Source organism: Podarcis vaucheri, assembly GCF_965113315.1.
Source record: "Podarcis vaucheri genome assembly, chromosome: 9".
Classification (NCBI taxonomy): Eukaryota; Metazoa; Chordata; class Lepidosauria; order Squamata; family Lacertidae; genus Podarcis; species Podarcis vaucheri.
In genome coordinates this window covers 16621302-16647025 of record NC_138767.1, presented here as the reverse complement: position 1 = coordinate 16647025, position 25724 = coordinate 16621302, and the positions used below count along the sequence as shown (strand labels likewise).

The window sequence follows — 25724 nt, the reverse complement described above, 5'->3', positions numbered from 1 at the left end:
CTGTTGCAACAGGGTGTTCACAACCACATGCAGGAGGCAGGAGGGACCCAGAACAATGGTGCGCAAACCCTAATATAGACTTTTGAAGTTGCCCACCCTTTAGCCAGAGACCACCCCCTAAAACATCACACATACATCACAGAAGGAGGCGGGCTACGGTAGAAATACATCACAAGGGGCCGTCTACAATACAAATCCTGTCTGGCAGGATACTGATAATGGTCACTTGATTGCTTCACCTGGGCAGCCTGGCCATTCCTCTTGAGATGCTAAATAGCTCACCCTATTCATATACCCTTAAGACAGGTAAGCAAAAGACAATGGAGAGTCTTTCCCATTTCCTTCCTCCTTGCAGAGAAATATCTGAAGTCAGTTTGGGAGAGCCAAAATGGTTTCAGGACTGCTCTCCTGTACTATTTCAGACACGCGGTTCATTTACTTATGTATGTGTTTGCCTTGTAGATTTTTGAACATAGGATTTTTATATACGAGACCTTGGAATTCCTATAACACCTAATTTGTCTGTGTCTGCTCTGAGTAAAACTCAGCTGAATACCAGCCTCTATACCTTGGAAACTAATAGGTCGTTATGTGCCCAAAAGGTACTTAGGCCTTGTCCACACAATACCTCTGAAGCACATTTAAAGCACATTATTTCCTGCAAAGCATTCTGGGCGCTGTAGTGTACACCTCGTGGCCCAAGGCTTGGAAAGAGTGGAGGAAAGGAAGTGTGGATAAGCCCTAAGTCTATAAAACATTTTACACCAGCTGCAGCTTCTGAACACTCTTCAAGGGCAGCCCCACGCGGAACACATTGTGGTAATCTAAAAGGGAAGTGGGTGGCGCTGTGGGTTAAACCACAGAGTCTAGGGCTTGCCGATCAGAAGGTCGGCGGTTCTAATCCCCGCGACAGGGTGAGCGCCTGTTGCTCAGTCCCTGCTCCTGCCAACCTAGCAGTTCGAAAGCACGTCAAAGTCCAAGTAGATAAATAGGTACCGCTCCAGCGGGAAGGTAAACGGCGCTGCTCTGGTTCACCAGAAGCGGCTTAGTCCTGCTGGCCACATGACCCAGAAGCTGTACTGGCTCCCTTGGCCAATAAAGTGAGATGATCGCCGCAACCCCAGAGTCGGTCACGACTAGACCTAATGGTCAGGGGTCCCTTTACCTTTACCTTTAAATGGGAAGTGACTTTGGCATGCCTCAGGCTAGCTGGTACATAGGCACTTCATCCTCATCCTGACTCTCAGATTGTTTTTCTTTCTCATTGCTAACACCCAATGTTCACTTTCATAAGATACTCAATATTTTCCCTCCAGTGAGTGTAATGGATTAAAGATGCAGTCCTGGGAGCAGTTCCGACTGAACTCATTGGAGCTTACTTCTGAGTAGACATGTGTAATACAATGGTACTTCTGGTTATAAACTTAATTCGTTCCGGAGGTCTTAACCCAAAACCGTTCTTAACATGAGGTGCACTTTCGCTAATGGGGTCTCCCACTGCTGCCACACGACTCCCATTCATATCCTGGGGCAAAGTTCACAACCGGGAGCATCTACTTCCAGGTTAGCGGAGCTCGTTACCCAAAGCGTTCATAAGGAGGATGGTACATAACCCGAGGTTCCACTGTATAGTATTGCACTGTAAGGAGTCACTAATCTCTTAAAAGAACTTTATACTAAATAGTGGACCTCAATATGATTCTATACCTCCTATGTTAGGTTGGCCGACTTTTAAGAGCAGTATCTTGGCTTCAAATCTTATGCATTATATGAAATTAGCATTTCATATAATGCTAATTGGTTGGCACTCAGAATAGTTTTCATAGCTCAGTCATGCCTTTCGAGGGAAAAAGCTGTTATACAACGGACAAATCATCATAAATGCCTGATGCAAAAGGTCAAACTTATATAACTAGCTATTGATGGGCACAATCCATTTTTATTACATGGCTGTATAGTTATGGTTATACAAGTGGCCGTCATGCATATCTAGTAAAAAAGAACGCTGCTTTATTAACAGGGAGAAGAATATCTTCAGTTCTTTTACAGAAAATTGTGCCTCTTTGTGACACATAAATGAAACTGGAATAACTGTTACTAATTCCATGAAGTACTCATAACTGAGGAGGGGATTTGATTATGTACAAAACAATATGAGAACCAAAACGCATTCATTCTTCAAAATTCACACTTCTCTGAATTTTGCAATCTAGTTCTCCAACCAATGTTTGCAGAACGGCATATGTCAGGGGGTAAATGTGCATTAAAATGATGATAGTGAAGTTAACATGCAAAAAAGCATGATGTCAGGAGAAATTGCTTGCACAAATCTGTGGCATTAGCATTAGGAGAAAATCACCTCTGATGTGGGACTACAATTCCCATCATCCATGCTGGCTGAGAGTTGTAGTCTAAAACGTTTGGAGGAGCCCAGGTTGTTTTGCGCATTCTGGAGGCCAGAGGCCTAGTTCATTTACTTCCATATGTTCCGGGTACTGTCAATCCTATAATTGGCACAGACTTCTTGGGATTCCACCTAAACATTAGGAAGAACTTCCTGACAGTAAGAGCTGTTCGACAGTGGAATTTGCTGCCAAGGAGTGTGGTGGAGTCTCCTTCTTTGGAGGTCTTTAAGCAGAGGCTTGACAACCATATGTCAGGAGTGCTCTGATGGTGTTTCCTGCTTGGCAGGGGGTTGGACTCGATGGCCCTTGTGGTCTCTTCCAACTCTATGATTCTATGATTGCAAAATTCCTTATTTATATGGTCCTGGTCCTCTTACCTGCTCTGGGATACCCTGCTAGGTCCTCCTCCTGCTTATGCACGTGCATGGAGGAATGTTGGGATCTGTCGTCTTTGAGAGAGCATGTCACTCTTCTCTCTTGTCTCTCAAACCACAAACTCCATCTTGCAGAAGCTCCATTGTAGCATTTGGGGAACACCAGCTCTCTGTTCAAAGCATTGCTTATTCTCACCTGCTTCTGTTGGGTTCTAGCCCAATCACACGGGATCTGGGCACAGAGATGCAGGAAAAGAAGTCTGCATAAGCATCCTGAAGGAGGATGGTTATACATTTAGCCTTAATTTCCCCTTCACAGTTGCTGCCTTCCAGCCTGAGGACCTTCAGGCCATGTCTCGCTTGGGTCCTCCTGGCTTAGCAACGGGATGGAATTGGGTGTGTTATTGAATACCAGTAAGTTCTTCCACACATTCTGAGCTACTCCTGCGGCACTATCAGCTCTCAGACAAGAGAAAGTGAGCCTCTGGGCTCGCCCTTCCCTAAGCAGACCTTTCACCCCTCCCTTAATTGCAGCTGGAAAGGGGAGGGGTGAGCTGCCTCCTTTACAAGGCCCTACAATAGGACTTGCCTGGGAGACAGAGAGAGGAAGTGGGAGAACCTAGCTGGCTCTGTGGATTAGCGCTTTATGCCACAGAAAGTGGTCCCTTGGGTGCCCCAGTCAGGGGGAAGACTTTGCCTTCTTGCAAGCTGTTCAAAAGACTAGAATTGAAGCTTCACCCGACAGCGTTTCTTCAACCTTCTCTAGCTTTTAATATCCTTATCTGCTGCTGCCTCTTACACACAAAAGGTAAGTCCAAAGTTGACTTCTGAGAACAGTTCTCCAAAAAAGCTTTCTTGCTTTTTAAAATTTTATTTTAAATGTGGGGCTTTTTCCCCTCAAGCACATCATGGGTGAAGAAGGGAGATAATTAACTATGCGCTATAGTTACACGACCGAAACAGAACAGGCGTGTTTCACAGCTGCTCCAACCTGCTATTTCTGATAGCAAGGCAGAAATTGGGGCAATTTGGACCTGTTGCCTAGTCCCTATGCCGATTATTCCGACTCAAAGGTAGCTTTTAATCTGAGAACGGGATTCACAGATTGAGGTTAAAAGGAAACCGAGACTTAAAACCAGCCTCTAAGGTGGAAAGTGGCTAACACAGGAGGGATCCACTACGTTTCTCAGAATGACGGGAATATATAATTGGGTGCAAATGAGTGCAATCTGGGCAGAAACAGAAGTCTTGGTGACTGAAACCTATTCAGAACTAATATGAGCATTAGATGGATTCTGAATTTTTAAAATCTTGGATGCAAATGCCCCTGTGTTAGGGGACTAAGAAATAGATTCATAACAGAAACTTTTGAATTGTCAATTCACAGTTCTTCAAAAAAATATGTGAACCAAACAACAGACATCCTTCAAAATCTGCAGTACTGTGAATTTTATGGTGCACTTGTTCAACCAACAAAGAACATATTACATGTAGGGTAAAATGTGCATAGAAATGCATATACTGCTGACAACGGCAACGAGAAATGTATTATGTTGCTGTAAATTCCTTGCAAAATGTACACAGTAGGCAAAATTGCTTTAAAATTTACTTTACGAGAAATGTGCCCTAAAACACTGATTATTTTTTGGTGAGGACTTTTCACATAAGAAATATGACAAAGAGTGGGGAAATCAGAGAAACAGAAATTGACAGGATTTACCTATTCTTTTAAGTATAGGAAACATTAGTATTTTTCTTTTTAATGGACTGATTCCAATTTCTTTAAAGTCAGAAAGAATTAAGCAACTTCCCTGGGAGACGACCAGCGCTTATCTAATGTATCTTAAAAATAAAATCAATGTGAGGGCAACTAAGCAGCATAAGAGATATTATTCCCCCTGCTCCCCTGAATTAGTTTAAGAATTTTTTGGCTAAATTATATCTGGTATATTGTGAGGGAAACAACTTGAATTTTCTTGGAAATGCAGGCTGCTTTCTCTCTCTCTCTCTCTCTCTCTCTATATATATATATATATATTTGTTGCTTAAATAATGTGGACACTAAAGTGTAGATTAAACTACCGTATTTTTCGCTCTATAAGACGCACCCGACCACAAGACGCACCCAGTTTTTGGAGGAGGAAAACAAGAAAAAAAATATTCTGAATCTCAGAATCCAGAACAGCAAGAGGGATTGATGCACAGTGAAAGCAGCAATCCCTCTTGCTGTTCTGGCTTCTGGGATAGCTGCGCAGCCTGCATTCGCTCCATAAGACGCACACACATTTCCCCTTACTTTTTAGGAGGGAAAAAGTGAGTCTTATAGAGCAAAAAATACGGTAACTACCAGGAGTGTCATTTAAATGAGCTTTTTTTAAAAAGCTGGTAATTCAAACATAAATATTTCAAAATTAAAAAAATTTTCTTCCAGTAGCACCTTAAAGACCAACTAAGTTAGTTCTTGGTATGAGTTTTCGTGTGCATGCACACTTCTTCAGATACACATATCTTTTCCTGGTTATTGCTGTTCTCCATCATGCCTTAGGCAGAGTTGGTCTTTAAGGTGCTACTGGAAGAAAAAATTTTTTATTTTGACTATGGCAGACCAACACGGCTACCTATCTACTACTATAAATATTCCAGGGACTTTAAATGTATATTGAATTTGAAAATGGCCCATCTGTTTCCAATTCCCTGTAAACAACATTCAAAAGTAACACACACAAAACTAACAGCAATGTTCATGAGCTGTTTGTAGGTTTCCCAAAGGAAACTGTTTGGCCGCTGGGCAAAGACAATGATAGATTGGATGGGCTTTTGGGCTCATCCGGTGATTCTTGAACTTTTTTTTTCTGGGTCATGCTTTCAGAATAGAAATTTGCTCGCCACACCTAATTTTTTTACTGATAAGAAATACATGGGAAAACAAAACCAAACAGCTCTTAGCAGTTCTTGATTCATAACATAGAACACAACTACTTTGTAATATGATCGTGGGACACCTAGAAAGCATAAAATGATTATTTTTGAACTGTGCTACACTGAAATGTTTAAATGTTTCTTTGTTTACTCCTGCCGCACCATTTGAGAACAGCTTCCTTATATGCTATGCATGCTGACCCACAGGTAAGTCCCACTGTTTTCAACGGGGCTTTCTCCTGGGAAAGTGTGCATAAGATTTCAGCCTGAAAAGCATTCTTAGTATTATATGAGAAAACTCCATTTAGCATTGCTCCCCACACCCCCAATATTACACCCAAAATGTATCTGTAGTTTGGGCAGGTGTAGCAGTTTTTAATAGGCCATTTAAAATAGTTGAGAGCAGGGCTGTCCTGCCTGCTACTTCTGTATATTTTTAAAAGGAGAGGTGCTATATGCTATTGAAATCTGATGTGCTATATGCGCACATCATTCTTCTGGATGCTTGCGTTATGATTAATGCAACGAGGTATGTGGTCCTTAGTTATGCAGGCTGCAGTCTTTTACTGTTTTGTCCCAGGGCAACCAAAGCAGTGCCTTCTCCAATATGCTGATTCTGGTCTCTGATATCCTCTGTTGAGGTTCTGCTGTTGACTTATAGTGGCGACAGTGAAGGTCTTTTCTGTGGAACCATCCCAAGGTTTTCAGGGCTTGACTAAGCCTTGAATTCAGACTAAAAACAAATGGGCAGCTGCTGATGACTGAAGGATAGAAGGGACTGTCAGTCTCGGTTCTCTTAGTTCTGTATTTTTGTCCCGTTATTAAATTCAGTTCTCCACATTTTGCAGCAATTTGCGATTGGAAAAATCCTTATGGAAATTTTAGTGCAAATTTCTCCTTTAACAGCAGTTTTCACTAATGTACACATTTCATCCTTTTTTGCACAGCTTCTCCTAATAATACTCATTTTCTCCTTAAAAAATGTTTGGTTGGAGCGCTGCATAGCAAATTTGGACAAGTGCAAATTTCGAAACTTTGTTTTGGTTGGATAGCTGTGTTTTGCTTGGCATCATGAGTAGCCCTACATAGTGTGTTGAAATAACTGGGCATTTTCTCACTGATCTGCCTCTCCCATTTCCATACCCATTTATTTCATTCACCCTAATTTCAGTCTCCTTTAGGCAGCAAACTTGCAGGCAGTGTCTATATTTCATATCTTACATAAAGCGCTTCAGTGCCTTCACTACAATAAATGAATAATACTAGGGTACAGCATATTTTCTCAGTATTGGCACAATCCAGTAAACATTAGACAATGAAAGCAGCAGACTAACATCTCTCAATGAGCTTAGTGGGACTGATTGTCACTATTTTGTGGGATTCGATTGTGTTCATACTGGAAATCTATGCTTCTGCAACTAAAATGGATTTAAGTGCCCCGATGAAACAAATCCATGTTTTAAAAACGACCTTTTTGCAAGGAGGAGAGTGATGGGGAAATAGACTTAAGAAGTGTGGGATACGCACTGATTTGCAAAAACTCATATAAGCTTTGTGCAAGCAAATTGGGATGAATGCTCGCTGCCATATAACCTCTGCAAACGGTGTTATTTCTTTCCTGGAATTCCTATGGAGAAATAACATTCACTGCATCAATATGACAAACTCTCTGGTTACAAAAGCTATAGCAAGTCAGAATGGATGGGATAAACCTCTAGGATAGCACACACATACACGCAAACTAACACAAATATCAAAGGCAGAGGAACTAAATCAGTAAAATGTCTAGGGATATGGCACAAATGATTCAATAGAAATTCTCAAAATCAACCAAGAGCTATTATATATTAAAAAACTGAGAAATATTTGGAATGTTGGAAATCTCTCTGTATATCCTGGATTGATAGGATATCAGTAATTAAAATGAATATGCATCCCTAAACCCTGTTTTTGCCCATAAATATTCCTCTATTCAAGGAATATTTATAAGCAAAACCAATATTTCCCCCTTCTTTTATTTTCTAAAATTTGCAGATAAAAATAGATAAAAGTGAAAACATATTCCTGTTACCGTTTTCTCTAATAATTTTAGACAAATAGCAAAAGCGCTTATTGAACTTTATATAGTCAAAGAACCCACATAGAATAGCAGCAAAAATCATATTCCTTAAAAAAGTAGAAAGAGGAGTGGTGGTTCCTAATACTGTATTCTGTTACCAAGCAGCAAAATATAGCTTCTCTTTAGGATTCATTATTTCCAGTAAAACAACAGAAGCAGAAAAACAATTCTCCTGAATAAAGAATTTAAAAGTCTGTTAATGAGCGGCACCTTGGAGCCACCTGAATTTTGTTGCTTATATTGTCTGTGTTCATCTTGTGGTTCACAGGGATAAAGCACCTCCGGAAAGATGGCTCAGAACCCACAAGTTGGCATCCCCATGTCCGAGACCAGTACAAACGGCATCCCAGGCAAGAAGCAGATGAAAGCCAGCACAGTCACTTTTCACAACATCTGGTACAGAGTGAAGACAAAGTCTGGCTTCATAGGTTGCCGGAAAACAGTTGAGAAAGACATTTTGAGAGACATCAAGTACGTATTTCTCAGCCTGAATGTGCACTCACTTTCCATATGTATGTGTGTGTATACTTTGAGAGGGTCCCCTGTGTTTCTCCTGCATTATCTTAGTAATCCTTACAACAGCCCTGTTTTGTAGGCCAGTATTATTATCCCCATATTACAGATCAAGGGCAGTGCCTGAGTTCATGAAGGATGGGTGCCAAATATGCTGATAAACCAGCCACAACCAAGTTCCTTATCTGCTGGCCTAGCATCAGCGAAGACCAGACCCTGCGAAATCCACTGAGAACTTGGGTGATATAAGTTAGGAAGAGGAGACTGAAACGGTTTCAGAGTTCATTGCACTATCCAAAGCCTTTTCAGTGGACAATTTTTGCCTTAGAAAGCATAGGTGGAGGAAGGGTGGCCCTTTGGCAGGTACGTGATGGCAGTGCTAACAGATCTTCTGCCTAAGATGGCATGGCAAACTTTCTGTGGGAATCGCTGGATCTAAAATGGCAGCCACCGCTGTGGAAATCTGCCAATGCTCGCTTATTGACCTATGTCGGGAGCAAAAATTGATCAAGCAAACACGGCGGTGGTTGCAAATGGTGTGTAATTGACTGTGAAGTTCAATGCTACATGAGAACAGACAGTAATACGACTATGAATAATTAACCGAATTATATTGTTCCCTGTGTGAAAGGTAACAGGGGGCCACACCCTACGGAATATTTGGTAGCTTGCCCTTAGATAAACTGAAATAATGTGTTATGAAAGCAGTCGTTATTAACCCTAGGGACCCATAGGGTTGATTTGTAAGTTTCAGGGATGCCCCATGGATCTGCGATCAGTGCTGGATTAACTCTAGTCGTCCCTCCCACAACATGCGTGTGATTGACTCGCGCATGACCACATACGCATGCAGTGCTGGGAATAAATAAATCGATTCAGACTTGGAATTGGCAGCAGAGCGCTGGAGAGTCCTTGTGGAGCCCGAAGAGTACTTCAGCGAGGGCAGAGGAAGCCTTGAAAAGACCGGAGGCACAGCTGGAGGGAGAGAACTTAATTATACCACATTGTGCTCCTTGAAGTAAAGGTGCAATACAACTGTAATCATAATAAAGTATGTACGTATGCTATCTTGAAGGGCAGCTTGTCCAGATTGCCGCTGTAATGTTAACTCGCAGGGGCATTTTTGAGACCATTGTACGGATGCACTTTTTAAGGCCTCCTGCCTTTTCAAACCCAGGCTTTGAATCAATCTGTAGCTTGAGTTTGACCAATAGATGCAATGTACTGAAGGCGAAACAACTCACAAGAAATGTGCTGGTTTTATGTTGCAGTGGGATAATGCGACCTGGACTGAACGCAATCCTTGGGCCAACCGGCTGTGGCAAGTCTTCGTAAGTCTTGTGGCAGTGAGCAAAAGCGGCTACATGTTAACTTGGCTCCAATTCCTACCCTTGACTAAAAGAAAGCCCTCCAGGCAGAAAACATGGCTTCATATATTGAAGCCCAGAAGGGGTTCATAGTCTGGTCTAAAATAATTTTGCTGGAGGATCAGCCTCTTTCCTGCAATTCTGGTATAATGTTGTGAGCATGTCCTCAGTTACGTTTCTCAGTGGGACTAGCTAAACGATGCTGATTATGCTATTATGGTCTTGACAGAGGCAGACAGAGGAGCAGAGCAGTCTAAAAACTGAGTCAAGACATCTGTGTGAACAAACTGCAAGTTATGTCCAACACACAGGGCTGGATTCATCTACTCTGTTCTGCTAGCAGAAGCCGGCAGAATGACTCCGGCTAAAATAATGGGGATTCTTTTCTTCCCCATACACCTCCTACACACACACACACACACACACACACACACACACACACACACACACTTTCTTATGGAGGACTGGGAGACTGCCCAGAACAGCAGTGGAGGGAGGAGAGATCATCCCATCGGTTAATAGGGTGTGTTGAAATTTTCAGCTTTCAATTTCCCCAAATGAGTGGTGCTAAAAAGTTGTAACGTGGCTTGGGAATTCAAAAGATATTTTGGTTAAATGAATAGAAATTAGTTTTTTTTCTTGGGAAGTAGAATGATAGGTTTCAGGAGCCAACACCATCGGCAGAGCATGAGGCTCTTAATCTCAAGTTCGTGGGTTCAAGCCTCATGTTGGGCGAAAGATTCCTGCGTTGCAGGGGGCTGAATTAGATGACCCTCGTGGTCTCTTCTAAGTCTACAATTCTATGGTTCTATGAATTTGGTGATCTGTGCTTTTTAAAATAAAACTCTTAAATGGCAGCCACACCAGGGAAAAGCGCAATCAGATCAGAACCATGGGGGGGGGGGATTTATCTCCTTTCCCTCCGTACCTTGGGCCTGATAAAAATCCTCCCCAGCTACACTTTTGCACTGGAGATAAGCTTTCCTCTTGTCCACATAGTTGCTTTTGGAATGGGTTGGGATGAGTTATTTCCATTAAAATTGTGCACAATCAAATCGAGTTTGACTCCCAGTGTGCTTTAACAACAACAAAAAAACCAACAACATTGTGTGGGTGGGTGGGTGGGGAGTCCTGTGTCATGTAGTTCTGCCTTTTTCTTCTAGACTACTGGATATTTTAGCCGCAAGGAAAGATCCCCATGGCTTGAGTGGAGACGTTCTAATCAATGGAGCCCCTCAACCTGCCAATTTCAAATGTATCTCTGGATATGTTGTGCAGGTAAGCCACCGATAGTCTCTGACTCTGTTTATTTTACCCTTTACAAAACCCAGTGTTAAAATCGGGATTGCCCAGTCCCGATGCATAGTCCCAGTTTGCTTTATGCAAATGTTGCAGAGCATGGAATAGAGAAGGTTTGCCTGGAGCTGTGCGCGTGATTTGTGGCTTTGGTATGTGAACTGGAGCTCCTGATTTGAGTTGCGTATCTATCTGTTTCCTTTGGATTTGTCCAGGATGATGTAGTCATGGGGACCTTGACCGTGAGAGAGAACTTCCAGTTCTCAGCTGCCCTCCGATTACCGAAGACTGTGAGGGAGCAGGAAAAGGAGGATAGGATCAACCAGATCCTCAAGGAGCTAGGCTTGACAAAAGTGGCAGATTCAAAGGTATCATCATTGCTTCTCCAAAACTATGTCCCACACTTACTAAATTCCGGGATAAAAACTATACAAACAAGACACTACAGAAAAAAATTAAGAATTTCAGAGGTGAATATTCTTTTGAACACTATACCCATTGCACTGAAATTGACAACAGGACAGTGAAAATGGATTCTACATGCCCTAATGGTGGCCAAGAGATGGATACCGATGGATTGGAAGAATAGAGATACGATTCCTCTTAATCAATGGCTTGACAACATGGCAATGTTTGCAAAATATGGATAGCTTATAGACGCAGACTGTCTTTGATTACAATATTTGAAATGGGTTTACACAGAAGATATTAGGTTATTGATAATTATATGTGTTAGGATAATAAGAATATACATATTTGTATATTAATGTATGGTAATGTAAGGGGTTTTTTCCGTTCTCACTTTCTTTTCCCCTTCTCTATCATTATAAATGAAATTCTTCTAATGAAATATTAATCTTTATTATTTTAAATGTTTATTTATATGGCAGAATCGACATACATAATATCGCTCAAGTTCTTGTTTTGCATTAGGTTGGAACCCAGTTCATTCGTGGCATATCGGGGGGAGAGAGGAAACGAACCAATATTGGCATGGAGCTGATTACTGATCCTGCAATCTTGTTCTTAGATGAGCCAACCACTGGGCTGGATGCCAGCACAGCCAATGCTGTCCTGCTACTCCTGAAAAGGTAATTGCTAGAATAGGTAATGCGTGTCTTTGGCCGTGCATGGGATGAAATAATAGCGCTTTCTTCAGCATTGGTGCAACGAACTGTGATGCCCAAAGTATGATTCTTGTGTGAGCCACGGGGATTTAGTTGATAGGGCTGGAATTGGGATGGAGAGACCACCTGTGTCCAGAGTTTTACTTAGCCATGTTATTTATGCTAGGAAACAACAATGCTTGCAATAAGTTACCTGAACCAGGGTGGGGGGAGGTAGACGGAAAGGCAACCTATTCTTCCCTTCCTGATTCCTTTTTGACGAACTGCTTGTTGATATGTAGATTGTTTCTCATGCTTTACTTCTTTCCTGCTTCTCCAAATCAGTTATTGTTAACGTCTTGATTCCGTGTTGGCCACATGTAAGATTGAGCTGACATGTGGCTTTGTTTGCCATAAATAATAAACCTTGCTTTCGTCTTTCAACCAGCCATCAGTCTTACTTGACTATTAAATTCTGCATTTCACTGCAATATATACCAGACACCACAATTTATTTAAAATTATTTATGTGCCACTGTACATACAATGTATTGCAGGGATTTCCAAATGTAATAATTAATAATAATAATAAATTTATTTATACCCTGCTCATCTGGCTGAGTTTCCCCAGCCACTCTGAGCGGCTTCCAACAAAATATTAAAATACAGTAGTCCAAAATATTAAAGCACAACAGTAAACCAAGACTTCTCTAAAACCAGTCAAAAAAGTAAAAACAATATAGCAAAACTGCCAGAAAACAGAGGATGAGGTAGTCAACGTCAGCTTTAAAAGGCCAGATGGGACAAATAGTTTTCTGCAGAAAAGTGACAAGAACTTCTCTTGGAAGGCACAATTGCAAAAACGAGGGCCAAACCTAGCTTCCCCGTGAGATGGAATCCTGAGCAGGGCATCATCGGAAGATCCTAAGTGCCGGGAAGTTTTGTATGGAAGGAGGCATTCTCCCTAGATAATCGAGACCCAAGCTGGTTAGACTTACATGGTGAATTTGGGTCAGTCACTCCCTCTGAGCCTGCCCCAACTCACAGGTTTTTGTTGAGCTAGGGGAACCCGTCTGTGCTTTCCAGAGGTACTTTGGGGGAAAGTCATATACCGTACAGTAAATAAATGAGGTTTTGTTAAATAGGTTTAGTGTTTTTCAGAGAATCAATCTTGAAGTGCAGTAACAGCACTTGATTTTTTTTTTTGAATAGTTCTTTGATGGGACTTACAATACTCCCAGCCTCATAACAAGACAAAAGGGGAAAGTACGGTAATAATAAATGCAAACTGTGTAGCTGCTGAAAGAATGGACTAGGTCCCTTTTTTTCCTGCGGCTCACCGGACATTGGGGAATTGTAGCCAGCCTTTAACAAGTCTCATTTTCCTGGAGGTGTGCAATGCATTCATAATCTCTTCCTTCACAGGTATGCAGTTGAGCAGGTATTATGGAAGTGCAGAAGCAGGCACACTTCAAGAAGTATTAGAAACCTAACAATATAAAAAACCCTAACCCCACTCCCAAGCCGTTTCTGACAGCCTACTCCCAGGTTTAGCTTGCCATACAGCAGATCCAGTGTTAGAAACTGAGATAGGAGCAAAATGGCACCTTAAACCTAGGTTATGGGTGCAACAACGGAATGTCTAGGCGTGCTTTTTTAATAACGAGAATACAAAGCTGAAAATGAATGAACTGCAGCTAAAATATTATGTCCATTTTTCACATGTCTAGTCCTTCCCCTGCCCACTCCCCTAATATTCTTAAGAGGGGTCTCTTTTATAGCCTTCAGAGAGCAGCTGGAAGTAGGGAGGCAGGAAAATGTCCTCTTTTCCTTCCACTCTGCAGTTTTAATCTGAAATCTTAGGCGCAGTACTGCACCCAGAGCTCAGAAACTGCTCGTGCTCATGAAATTCCCTGTCACAAAATGTGCCTAGAACAATGGGAGTTTTGAACACTGAGCAGAGCTGGAAAAAAGGCAGAAGCTATCTGGTGGGCTAAATCAGGGAGGGAAATCAGCTTCTTAGGTAGCTGGAACATCAATTCAGGGCCCATTATGCAAGTAGTCATAGTTACTGGGCTATGGAGAAGAGAAGAGGTGAGGCAGCACAGAGAGAAGTGATCTCTTCACTTTGCACAGCTGTATGCTGAGAATTTTGACCTATGATGAATTGCAGGGGTTTTTTTAGCTTGCAGATTTTGAATGAGTAACACCATGTTTTACAAAACCTTAAGCCGGTTGACACCTTTCTTACTGCCTACTCTGTTCAGGATGGCCAGGCAAGGGAAAACAATCATCTTTTCCATCCACCAACCTCGCTACTCCATATTCCGACTGTTTGATAAATTGACCTTACTGGCAGCAGGAAGGATGCTTTATCATGGACCAGCTCAGAACGCCATAGAATTTTTCAAATCCAGTGGTAAGGTTTCAGAAGACTCTCTACTGAACATAGTGGGGACTGCTATATGTGAGCATATCTCCCCATTGTTGTTTTGTTAAAGTCAGCTCAATTTGGCTTTGCTACAGGGGAGCGGGTGGATGTATTTATTACAATGGCCTAGTCTTGAAGTTACCAAAGCATGGACGGCTGCAGGCTGTTTGATAATCTGGAGACAATTTGGGGGCTGGGAACAGATCTGAAGATTTTGAATACACGATCCCAAGTACTTTGCAATACATTTTCACCACCTGCTTATTGAAAGACCTGCAAGCCTTTTATTTCTTTGTAGGTTATGAGTGCGAACCGTACAACAACCCTGCTGACTTCTTTCTGGATGTCATTAATGGAGACTCGACGGCTGTGGCTTCAAACAAGACGGGTGAAATTGAAATAGGTGTGCAAAACACAGTTTCTTTGTTAGAGTCATTCTGCGTTGATTAGCTTTGCCATAGAGAAATCGCTCCTGTACGATACCATACAGAGACCACTGGTTTGTATAGTGCCGGTGCCAGCACAACAATCTATTCAGAGATCATACCCATCTGTTATGCAGATTACGGCATTCAGCTGTGCATCCGTGTGCATTCAACATACCGCCTACCTCCCACTGGTACTGACACACGGTGAAGTCTCAGCACCTACAATCCGACAGAGCATAAGACCCTTAATCTCAGGGTCGTGGGTTAGAGCCCCACACTGGGCGAAAGATTCCTGCATCGCAGGGGGTTGGACTAGACCCTCGTGGTCGCTTCCAGCTCTGCAGTTCTATGATTCTATAAATAACTGTTATTATTTATAGATCAGAGCAACAAAGAGCTGGTTTCAAAGCAGCCTGACAAGGAAGCTCAAACCCTGTCCAGGCAGCAGTGAAGTCTTGCCGAGCTACCACTGCATCCAGACCCATTACTCATGCTAGCAGGGGCATAAGTAGGCATAAATCCCTGTGCAAGCCTGGAGTTGGTGCAGCAATTGGACCTGATGCTGTCAAATGATGGCAGTTGGGTTGGCTGGGGAGCTAGCACATCTTGGGCCTGGTTAGCCGGTCCCTGCCTCATTTTGGTGCTTTCTGTATGCTGCTGCTGGTGATGTGGACCTGCTAATAGTTCTTCTGCCCACTGACATGCTTGGAATGGGAAACTGCACTTGCAGAGTGACTCTGGTATTGCTCTGTGGCTGGAAGACACCGAAGGCCTCCACTCAATCCAAAACCACCTCATCCTGGCACAAAGAGGGTTGGGATTGCAATTGAATGGCTTAGGACCAGGATACCTGGAGGACTGGCTCCTATCATACAACTCTGGTCATTCCTTTAGGGCAGTGGTGGCCAAACTCGGCCCTCAGACTACAATTCCCATCATCCCTGACCACTGGTTCTGTTAGCTAGGGATGATGGGAGTTGTAGTCCCAAAACATCTGGAGGTCCGAGTTTGGCCACCACAGTTTTAGGGTCAGGCTGAACATGGGACAGGGTCTTCTTCTCTGTCACCATGTCCCAACTTTGGAATGTCACCTGAGAGATCAAGTACATGTGAAAAGTATCTCGGTGTCTTAGTTGACCACAAAATGACCATGGGCCACCAATGGCTACAAAAAGAAGAAGAAGCTATTCCAGTCTTAGGCTGCATTAGCAGACAAATTCATGGAAGATCTACTTATCAACAGCTACTAGGCATGATGGCCATGCTCTGCTTCCACAGTAATGCTTCTGAATGCCAGTTGCTGGAAATTGCAGGAGGGAAGAGTGCTCTAGTGCTTGAGTCCTACTTGTGGATTTCCCATGGGTATCTGCTGAGAACAGGATGTTGGACTAGGTGGGCAATTGAGGCTCTTCCTGTGTCCGTTTCATTCAAACAGTGGACCAAACCGAAAGCGAAGAGCAAAGCACCTCTTTGGATGGTATGAACCCTAGTCCACAAAAGCTTATGTCATATAAAGTAAAGGTAAAGGGACCCCTGACCATTCAGTCCAGTTGCAAACGACTCTAGGGTTGCGGCGCTCATCTTGCTTTACTGGCTGAGGGAGCCGGCGTACAGCTTCCGGGTCATGTGGCCAGCATGACTAAGCTGCTTCTGGCGAACCAGAGCAGCGCATGGAAACGCCGTTTACCTTCCCGCCAGAGCGGTACCATTTATCTACTTGCACTTTCGAGCTGCTAGGTTGGCAGGAGCAGGGACCGGGAGCTCACCCTGTTGCGGGGATTCGAACTGCCAACCTTCTGATCGGCAAGCCCTAGGCTTTGTGGTTTAGACCACAGCGCTACCAGCGTCATATAAAGTACTCAGCCTTTATGTTATGCTACATTTTGTGTTTTGTGCTCTAGCTCAACTCCCATAGATCCAGAAGACCATGTTAAATGTATTTCTCCATCTCTCCAAAGATAACATTGACGAACACATCAGTCGTGATCAGACACTGGCAGAGAAATTGGCAGAAAAGTATTCCAGTTCCACTTACTACCAAGAAACCAAAGCAGAATTAGAGAGGCTGTCTTTGGGGAGCCAGAGGGAGACCTCTTTCCGAGAAATCACCTACTCCACTCCCTTCTTTCACCAGCTCAAGTGGGTCTCTAAACGCACGTTCAAAAATCTGCTAGGCAACCCTCAAGCCTCCATAGCACAGGTAATACTAGTCATTTAAAATGCTTTCTTCATTAATCTACACCCCAGTGATACAATACTTGCATTGACCTGTGCAGCTAGTGAGTTACTGTTGTGCACATGTTGATTGCACAAGAAATAACCTTAAGCTGTTGGGGGCTTCCAGGTGTAGAGAATGGCAGAAATAACAAATGGATACCAGAATGCACCAGTGTTTTTCCATAGATGCTGGAATATTTCACCCGGAGCCATGACCACCACCCACATTTTGTTTTGGAGATGGTAGTTTGCATGACTATATTGGAAGATGCTCACCTAAACCATTTCTTTATTTATGAGATTTGTTTCCCTTTCTTTCTATTAAATATTGCAATGGAATTAAAAAACAGAACCAATAAAATGAAGTGGTTAAAATAACCAGCATCTAAACCAGTAAAAACCACCAGCAGAAACAATAGGTTCCATGACATTCACACAAGCCACTAAAATTCCTAGGGGAATGGGTATGTTTTGAGTTGCCGCTGAAACAACAGTAGCGTAGGCGCAGTGCTATTTTTCTAGAAAAAGAGGCGGCAGAACTCACCACGAACGCCTCACTTGTTCTCTTATAATGGCAATGGGGCCTACCTGAGTGGTGCCAGGATTGAGTTCCGGTGGAAAAAACCCCTGTGTAGGTGTCATCCATACCTCTGGGGGAAGAGCATGCCGAAGTCTGGGGGGCAAACACAGAGAAGGCCCTATCTTGTTTTACCTTTGTCTGTGTTGTTTTGAATAACCAGAAGTCTCTCTCTTAAGTTTCTTGTTTTTTGTCTCCTTCCACCTTGCCACAAGGTTTTCTGTTCATAGACTTTAGAATAATAATAATAAATTAATTACTAAATACAGTGGTACCTCAGGTTAAGTACTAAATTCGTTCCAGAGGTCCGTTCTTAACCTGAAACTGTTCTTAACCTGAAGCACCACTTTAGCTAATGGGGCCTCCCACTGCTGCCGTGCTGCCGGAGCACGATTTCTGCTCTCATCCTGAAGCAAAGTTCTTAACCTGAAGCACTATTTCTGGGTTAGCGGAGTCTGTAACCTGAAGCGTATGTAACCTGAGGTACCACTGTAGTAGCTATCCTGGTCTCCAGCTCCATATTGGGAAGCAACACCCATTTCACTGAAGAGACCTGCGTATTGGGCCAAAAATACATACTGTGTCCCATGATTGGCGCCTACACAGAGGGCAGGGAAAGAGGGCGTTGGCAAAAGCAGGGGATACGAGGATGCCTTAGGGCAGTGGTTCTCAACCTGTGGGTTCCCAGATGTTGTTGAACTACAACTCTCATCACCCCTAGCTAGCAAGGCCAGAGCTCAGGGATGATGGGCGTTGTAGTCCAACAACATCTAGGGACCCACAGGTTGAGAAAGGCTGCCTTAGGGGAAGAGGAGACTGGCTCTGAGGGCGAGGATCACCTGGAAGAGGCTTGTTCAGTGGGAAAGTGACAGGGAGGATGAAGATTGCCGGAGGTTGGGGGGACCTTGCAGAGAGCAGCAGCAGGGACTTGGTGGAATGAATATGGGACCAGTGGAAGAATTGATCGAAGCAAAAAAGGAGCCCAAATGCCCCCCTCCCCACCACTACTGTCACCTCAGCCCGTAGGCAGGCAAGGAGGGAAGAAGGGCATTGTTCGGCTGCGTGCACATAGCAGCTTGGAGAGAATGACAGCTAAACACAGGTGGGGAACGTCTGAGGGAATGCCAGGGAGAGTTACAGCTGAACCTAGGTGGAGAATGCCTGAGGTAATTATCAGGGGATGATTAGCTGCTTGTGCTTAAAATGGTGCCCCTTCAGAGTTTGTGCGGCCCCACAAACCTCTGTGTGTGACAGAGCTCCTCAGACATGTCTGCTCTAGTCACTATTAGAGTCCGACAGTGGCTGTTTGCGGAAACGCCTCCAACAAAGAAGTTCCTTAACGGAAACACGTCTCCTGGACTCACGACGTGACAGCTTCCGACGAAGCATGGGTCTCCCTGCAGTTGCTTCTGACACCTCCCCACTATTTTCGCTGGACGTGTCTCTCACCCCTTTCTCTCCCCTGCTTCCTGCCTGCGTTGCTGCGTCTCTCTCAGTATTACTGAGATCCTCCTCCAGAGACCCCGCGCTCCCCCTGCTGGTCCCTGCTTTGGCTGTTGAGTCTCTCCCCGTCTCTGGGAGCCCTATCACCTCCTTTCCCTCTGATGTCAGTTCCCTGACATCCACCTCCCCTCCAGGGCCCCCTTCCCCCCCGCCCCCTCCCTCTCCTCTGGGCGGTGAGGAGCTGAAACCCCGAAACGAATCCTCTTCATCTTCAGACGTCTCGAACATTTCCCTCCATCGGTCTTCGTTCCGACTCGCTGAATCCTCCTCCACCTCGGAATCAGAGAATCCCTCCAACTCCTCTTCTTCGTCGGTGGTGGCGAAGTATTCCCTCCGGAACCTCGCCACTGGCTGGGGTTTACGAGGGAATCTCTGATGAAAAGTTTCAATTAGAACCTCGTCATCTACATCCTCTGCCCTGACCCAGGTGTTTTCCGACTCCGGTTCCCCTTCCCACATTACCAAATACTCTACTTGCTCTCCCTTCCACCTGGAATCTAGAATCTCCGCTACATGGTAGCTGTGTTCTTTTTCCTCCATCGCTGGTCCCCTATTGACCCTCCCCTCTCTGTCCCCTATATACGGTGACAGCAACGATCTGTGGAACACTGGGTGCAACTTCATGTGGTTCGGTAACCGGAGTCTGAAAGCCACTGGGTTGACCTGTTGCGTGACTTCAAATGGGCCCAGTCTTTTGGGTCTTAACTTCTTACAACCTCCTTTAAATGGTAACCCTTGGGTGGACAGCCACACCTGGTCTCCCACCCTAATGCTTTCCCCTTCCCTTCTGGTTTTGTCTGCCTGCCTCTTATATTCCTCCTTCGCCCGGTTTAAATTAAGTTGGAGTTGGCGATGGATCGCTTCCATTTCTTCAACGAACTGTTCTGCTGCTGGAACGCTCCAGTTCTCCCCCTCCCCCCCTGGGAAGGCTCGGGGATGACACCCGTGATTGGCCAAAAAAGGGCTCATCCCCGTGGACACGTTCTCTGCATTGTTGTAAGCAAATTCTGCCAACGCCAGCTTCTCCACCCAATCATTCTCTCTGTCATTAACATAACACCTCAAATATTGCTGGAGGACACCATTAGCTCTTTCCGCCTGCCCGTTGGTTTCTGGATGACGGGCAGTAGAGAAATTAACCTCTACATGCAGTAAGCTCATGAGCTTCCTCCAGAACCTGGAAGTAAATTGTTTCCCTCGGTCCGAAACCACCCTCAAGGGGGCGCCATGCAACCTAAACACATTTTCCACAAACAATTTGGCGGTTTCTTCTGCTGTGACCGCATGTGAGCAGGCTATAAAGTGGGCCATCTTGGTTAACAGATCTACCACCACCATAATGGCTGTTTTCCCTTTGGACCTGGGCAGATCAGTCATGAAATCTATTGCCACTGCCTCCCACGGTCTTTCCGGCGTGGGTAGTGGTTCTAATAAACCTGCCGGCGCCCGCCTCTCCCCCTTGGCTCGTTGGCATCGGTCACACCCTCTCACATACTCCCGTACATCTTCCCTAACCTTGGGCCACCAGAATTCCCTGGTAACCAGCCACATGGTTTTGTGTTGCCCAAAATGCCCTGCTGTGGGGTTATCGTGCAGTTGCTTGAGTACCTTTTCCCTCAATTCCCCTTCAGGTATGTATAACGCTCCCTTGTAGTACAACGCCCCATTTCTCTCCTCAAAACCCCCGGGTTTGTCTCCCTCCCTCCTAAGACTCCTGAGTTTGTCCTGGGCGTATTCATCCTGCCCCGTTCCCTCTACCAGTTCCCTTTGCCCCACCAATGCCGCCCCACACACCCAGCGGTCCTCGGGAATGACATGGGTCTCTTCGGGTGCACCCTCTCCCTCCAAATATTCAGGTTTGCGTGAGAGAGCGTCCGCCCTAACGTTCTCCGGGCCTGGTACGTAACAAATCTCAAAGTTAAATTTGGAGAACTCCTGGGCCCATCTCAACTGCCGTTGGTTGAGCACTCGCGCAGTTCTCCAATACTCTAGATTCTTATGGTCCGTGCACACTTGCACCTTCTGTTGTGCACCAATTAGTAGGTGCCTCCATCTCCGGAAGGCCTCATAAATTGCAAGAAGTTCCCGGTCATACACCGTGTAGTTCCTCTCAGACTTGTTCAGCTTTCGCGAAAAGAAGGCACACGGTCGCCACTCTGACCCCTCCTTCCCCGGCTGCAGAAGAAGCACCGCCCCTATGGCTCTGTCCGACGCGTCTGTTTCGACCCTCAGCTTTTTTTGTAAATCCACATGTAGAAGTTGTTCGTCAGAGGCGAAGGCCCTTTTCAGTTCCTCAAACGCTCGCTCCGCCTCCCCCGTCCAAACAAACTTCTTTTTGCTGCTGAGACAGTCCGTGATGGGCGCCGTCAGGTGGGCGAAGTTTCGGATGAACTTACGATAAAAGTTTCCAAACCCTAGGAACCTCTGCACATCCTTCTTGGTCTTGGGTGTTTTCCATTCCAGCACCGCTTGAACCTTGCCGGGGTCCATGGCCAACCCCTTATCTGACAAGCGGTACCCCAGGAATTCCACCTCCTTGGTATGAAACTGACACTTCTCCAGTTTCACCCACAGTCTGTTGGCTTGCAGCCTGCTCAACACTTCTCTGACGTCTCTCACATGTTGCTCCTCATTCTCCGAATACACCAACACGTCATCTAAGAAGGCCACGCAATTCTTGTAGAGCAAAGGCCCCAGTACGTGGTTCATGAAAGCTTGAAAACACGCGGAGCCTGTTTGTAATCCAAAAGGCATAACTAAGTATTCAAATGCCCCCAAAGGGGTGAACATGGTGGTCTTCCATTCATCCCCTTTCCTTATACGTATCAGGTTGTACGCCCCCCTTAGGTCCAGCTTTGTAAAAATCTTTCCCTTCCGCACCCTGGTCAAAATATCATCAATCCTGGGCATAGGAAAAGCCGCCGGCTCGGTCACTGCATTTAAGGCCCGAAAGTCACATACCAGCCTCGGCTTGTCCGTGTGTTTTTTGTCCACAAAAAACACTGGGCTACCCCCCGCTGCCTTGGACTCTCTGATGAAGCCTCTCTTCAGGTTCTTGTCAATGAACGCTCGCAACTCCTGCATTTCCCTGTCTGACATGGCATACAACTTGCCTACAGGAAGCTGTGCTCCGGGGAGTAAATTGATCTGGCAATCAAAGGGTCTATGCGGAGGTAGTTGGTCAGCTTCCTTCTCGCTGAACACGTCGCTGAGATCAGCATACTGTGGTGGCACCTTCCCCTTCTCCATTACTTCAGTCCCTGCCAGGGTGGCTTGGGCCCCTGCTGACCCCTTTTCCCCCCTGCAGTGTTCTAAGCAATGTGCGGAACCGAAGGAAACCACTCTTTGATGCCAGCCCACCAGCGGATCATGTAGGGCTAGCCAGCTCATTCCCAAAATAATGGGAGCACCTCCCAAGGTGGCCACATTAAACGCTATCAGTTCTGTGTGCCTTGCCACCCTCATTATCATTGGGATGGTCTGCAAGCTGACTCCTCCTCCCAACAGTTCCCTGCCATCGATCGTGGTCACCTGCAGGGGGTTGCTTAAAGGGATAGTCTGTATCTGGTGTTCAGCAGCAAACTCCTTGCTCATAAAATTGCAGGAGCTGCCTGAGTCCAACAGTGCCTTTATTTTTAGGGGGTGTCCATTTTGCAGCTCTAGCGACACTTCAATCACTAGAGCAGGTCGAGGAGCTTCTGGCACTGGCACTTGGGGAAGGGGCACTTTCACTGCTCTTTGGCCTGGCTGCAGTGCCCTGATGGCAACCAGGCGTTGGCTTTTACCTGCTCCGTTTCTCCCTGCTCTTCCCCCTCAACAGCTCCCACCATTCCTTGCCATTCCTTCCTCTGGGGGCAGACTCTGGCAAAGTGGCCTGGCTGTTGGCAGAGATAGCATTTCCGGGCTCCCTTTCCCTCCTTCTTCGCCCCCTCACTGGGCTTTGAAACTGCGCGCGCGCGGGCTGTTCCGATTTCCATCGGCTCTGCCGGCGGGAAAGCTGGCTCAGGAATGTCTGGAATGCGTAACTCCTTCCAACGTTCCCCTCTCCCTTCCCGCCTCTCCAAGGCTCTTGCCTCCTGGCGCGCTCCAATGGTCAGCGCAGATTTGGTCAGCTGATCCATAGACACCGCCCTGGGGCTCCTGGCCAGCTCGTCTTTCACAGCTGAAGAAAGACCTTCTTCAAATAGCATCTGAATGGGTGCTGCCGATAAATCCCACCCCAATCTGTGAATCAGCATGGTAAATTCAGTCCAGTACTCACGGACAGATCTGCTTCCCTGCTTGCAAGCCATTAACTGTCTGCGCACCACCCCTTCCTCAATGTCGCTGGAAAACATGATATCCATTGCACGAAAGAATTTCATAGTGTCCTTTAGGATATCGTTGTGCGTTGCCATCAGGGGTCGAACCCAGTCTCGCGCGCCCTTCTCAAGATGCCCAATTACAAAAGCAACTCGAGATTCCTCATCAGGGAACTCATCAAACTGGACATTCAGGGCATATTGCATTTCAGTCCTAAAGGCATGGTAATCCTTGGGGTCCCCCCCAAACTTCTGCACCAATCCTGGTACCTTTCTGGGGAACTGAGTGGTTCTCCCCTTCTTGTCTGCATCTTGAGCCCTCCTCTCCTCGAGCCTCGCCGTCTGCAGCGCCAGTTGGACCTCCAATGCTCGGTATCTTTCTTCCAAGCTTGGATCAGCTCCTCCCCCTGCTACTCCGGCTCCGGCTGGGTCGCTCATGATGCTTTCTCCTGCACAGGCAGCGTACAGAGACTGTCGGACTGCTATCAGGGGATGATTAGCTGCTTGTGCTTAAAATGGTGCCCCTTCAGAGTTTGTGCGGCCCCACAAACCTCTGTGTGTGACAGAGCTCCTCAGACATGTCTGCTCTAGTCACTATTAGAGTCCGACAGTGGCTGTTTGCGGAAACGCCTCCAACAAAGAAGTTCCTTAACGGAAACACGTCTCCTGGACTCACGACGTGACAGCTTCCGACGAAGCATGGGTCTCCCTGCAGTTGCTTCTGACACCTCCCCACTATTTTCGCTGGACGTGTCTCTCACCCCTTTCTCTCCCGCTTCCTGCCTGCGTTGCTGCGTCTCTCTCAGTATTACTGAGATCCTCCTCCAGAGACCCCGCGCTCCCCCTGCTGGTCCCTGCTTTGGCTGTTGAGTCTCTCCCCGTCTCTGGGAGCCCTATCACCTCCTTTCCCTCTGATGTCAGTTCCCTGACAGTAATGTTCACAGCTGTGCCTGGCCAGGCTAAGATGGGGCTGGAAGCAAAGAGCTTGTGATTTCTGCACCTGCAGTTGACTCAGCTGTAGCTCTTGCCCATCACTCCTCCCTGGAAGAGTACTTTAAAGAGGAAGCGTCCCTCAGGCTGAAAAAAAGTTCCCCACTTGGTTTTAACCACATAGTCCCGACCTTTTAAACTGGTACGATGAATTGACATGCTTTGCTGCCATTTCCCTTCATTGTTTATATAAAGGTATGCATAAAAAAGGAGAAAATAAAAAGGTTCCCCACATCTGGTCAAAAGAGTGGCAGATTTGAAGTGGTGAACAAGGGAATGTTGCTTATCCCAAATCAGCTTTAAGCCTGTATTTTTCCCAACTGCATTTATTCTGAGCCCCAACAAATATGCATCTGGGTGTCCTGAAGGAGGAAGATTATCTTGGGGAGGGGAGCGCAGGAGGAAGGCCATGAGAAGGCTTACGTTTCTCCCACCTTTGCGCTTCAGATGTTCAGCAAACCTCTTTGGCCCTTAGAGGTTGGGGCTCTATAAAACATCTAATTAGATCCATTTGATTCCTTCTTAAACTTTTGCTGTCCACAAGCCAAAAATCTCCTCAGAATCCTAGAATTACGGCCTTTGATTCCATGTGTATGTTGATATTATGGAGATCTCTCTTAATTGCTTTGTAAAAGCTTGACCTTGTGACAAGAATAATGCCCTTTTAGAGCTTTTTAATCTTCCAGGGTTAACGGTCCTGACTCCCCAGCCCCTCCAATCGTTTTGATCTCCCTAACCTCATTAGGAATGGATTTGAAATGCGGTCTCCAAATGCCCTACAGTTCTTTTTTAATCTTCTCAATTGGGCCTTGCTATGATCCTTGTTTTCTACTACAATTGGCTTAGTGCTTGGATTATCCCTGACATTTGGTCCTTTCGGCAGGTTCTTAACATCACGGTACCATGTATGGAGGGCCCTCTGTTACGTTTCAGGGCTGCTCTTGCCAAACTGCCTGATACCATCACATTGGCCGCGGTTTTAATCATTCATACTTAATGCTTGATATGAGGTCTTAACCATTCTGGCAGTACCAGCCCAATACATTCTGAGTCCAAATGGTGCCCTACCCACGATGGTCGAAAGCATCCTTCGTCAATCTGGCGCACCTCCAACCTCCCATCAGCCCCAGCCAGCATGACCAATGGCCAGGAATGATGGGAGTTGTAGTCCAACAACA

The 25724-nt window shown here is 45.5% G+C and overlaps 2 protein-coding genes across 7 annotated transcripts in view; one reads left to right on the top strand and one right to left on the bottom strand.

Annotated features, from left to right (window-relative positions):
* LOC309539910 (putative E3 ubiquitin-protein ligase HERC6) overlaps positions 1 to 25724 on the bottom strand; it is a 112934-nt gene that overhangs the window by 74180 nt on the left and 13030 nt on the right. The window lies entirely within an intron of this gene.
* Positions 168 to 25724, top strand: part of LOC309539959 (broad substrate specificity ATP-binding cassette transporter ABCG2-like) — a 34768-nt gene continuing 9211 nt past the window's right edge. Inside the window, exons 1-10 of one of the 4 annotated variants that reach the window (XM_082236455.1) lie at positions 168 to 306; positions 5874 to 5905; positions 8086 to 8288; positions 9602 to 9661; positions 10861 to 10975; positions 11209 to 11361; positions 11927 to 12084; positions 14367 to 14518; positions 14829 to 14933; positions 16917 to 17158. In XM_082236455.1, the coding sequence (XP_082092581.1) occupies positions 8107 to 8288; positions 9602 to 9661; positions 10861 to 10975; positions 11209 to 11361; positions 11927 to 12084; positions 14367 to 14518; positions 14829 to 14933; positions 16917 to 17158 (1167 nt within the window). In that variant the 5' untranslated portion in view covers positions 168 to 306; positions 5874 to 5905; positions 8086 to 8106. Of the gene's footprint in view, positions 307 to 3363; positions 3588 to 5873; positions 5906 to 8085; positions 8289 to 9601; positions 9662 to 10860; positions 10976 to 11208; positions 11362 to 11926; positions 12085 to 14366; positions 14519 to 14828; positions 14934 to 16916; positions 17159 to 25724 lie in introns of those variants that run through there. The other 3 variants (XM_082236453.1, XM_082236454.1, XM_082236456.1) reach the window with 3 other exon arrangements.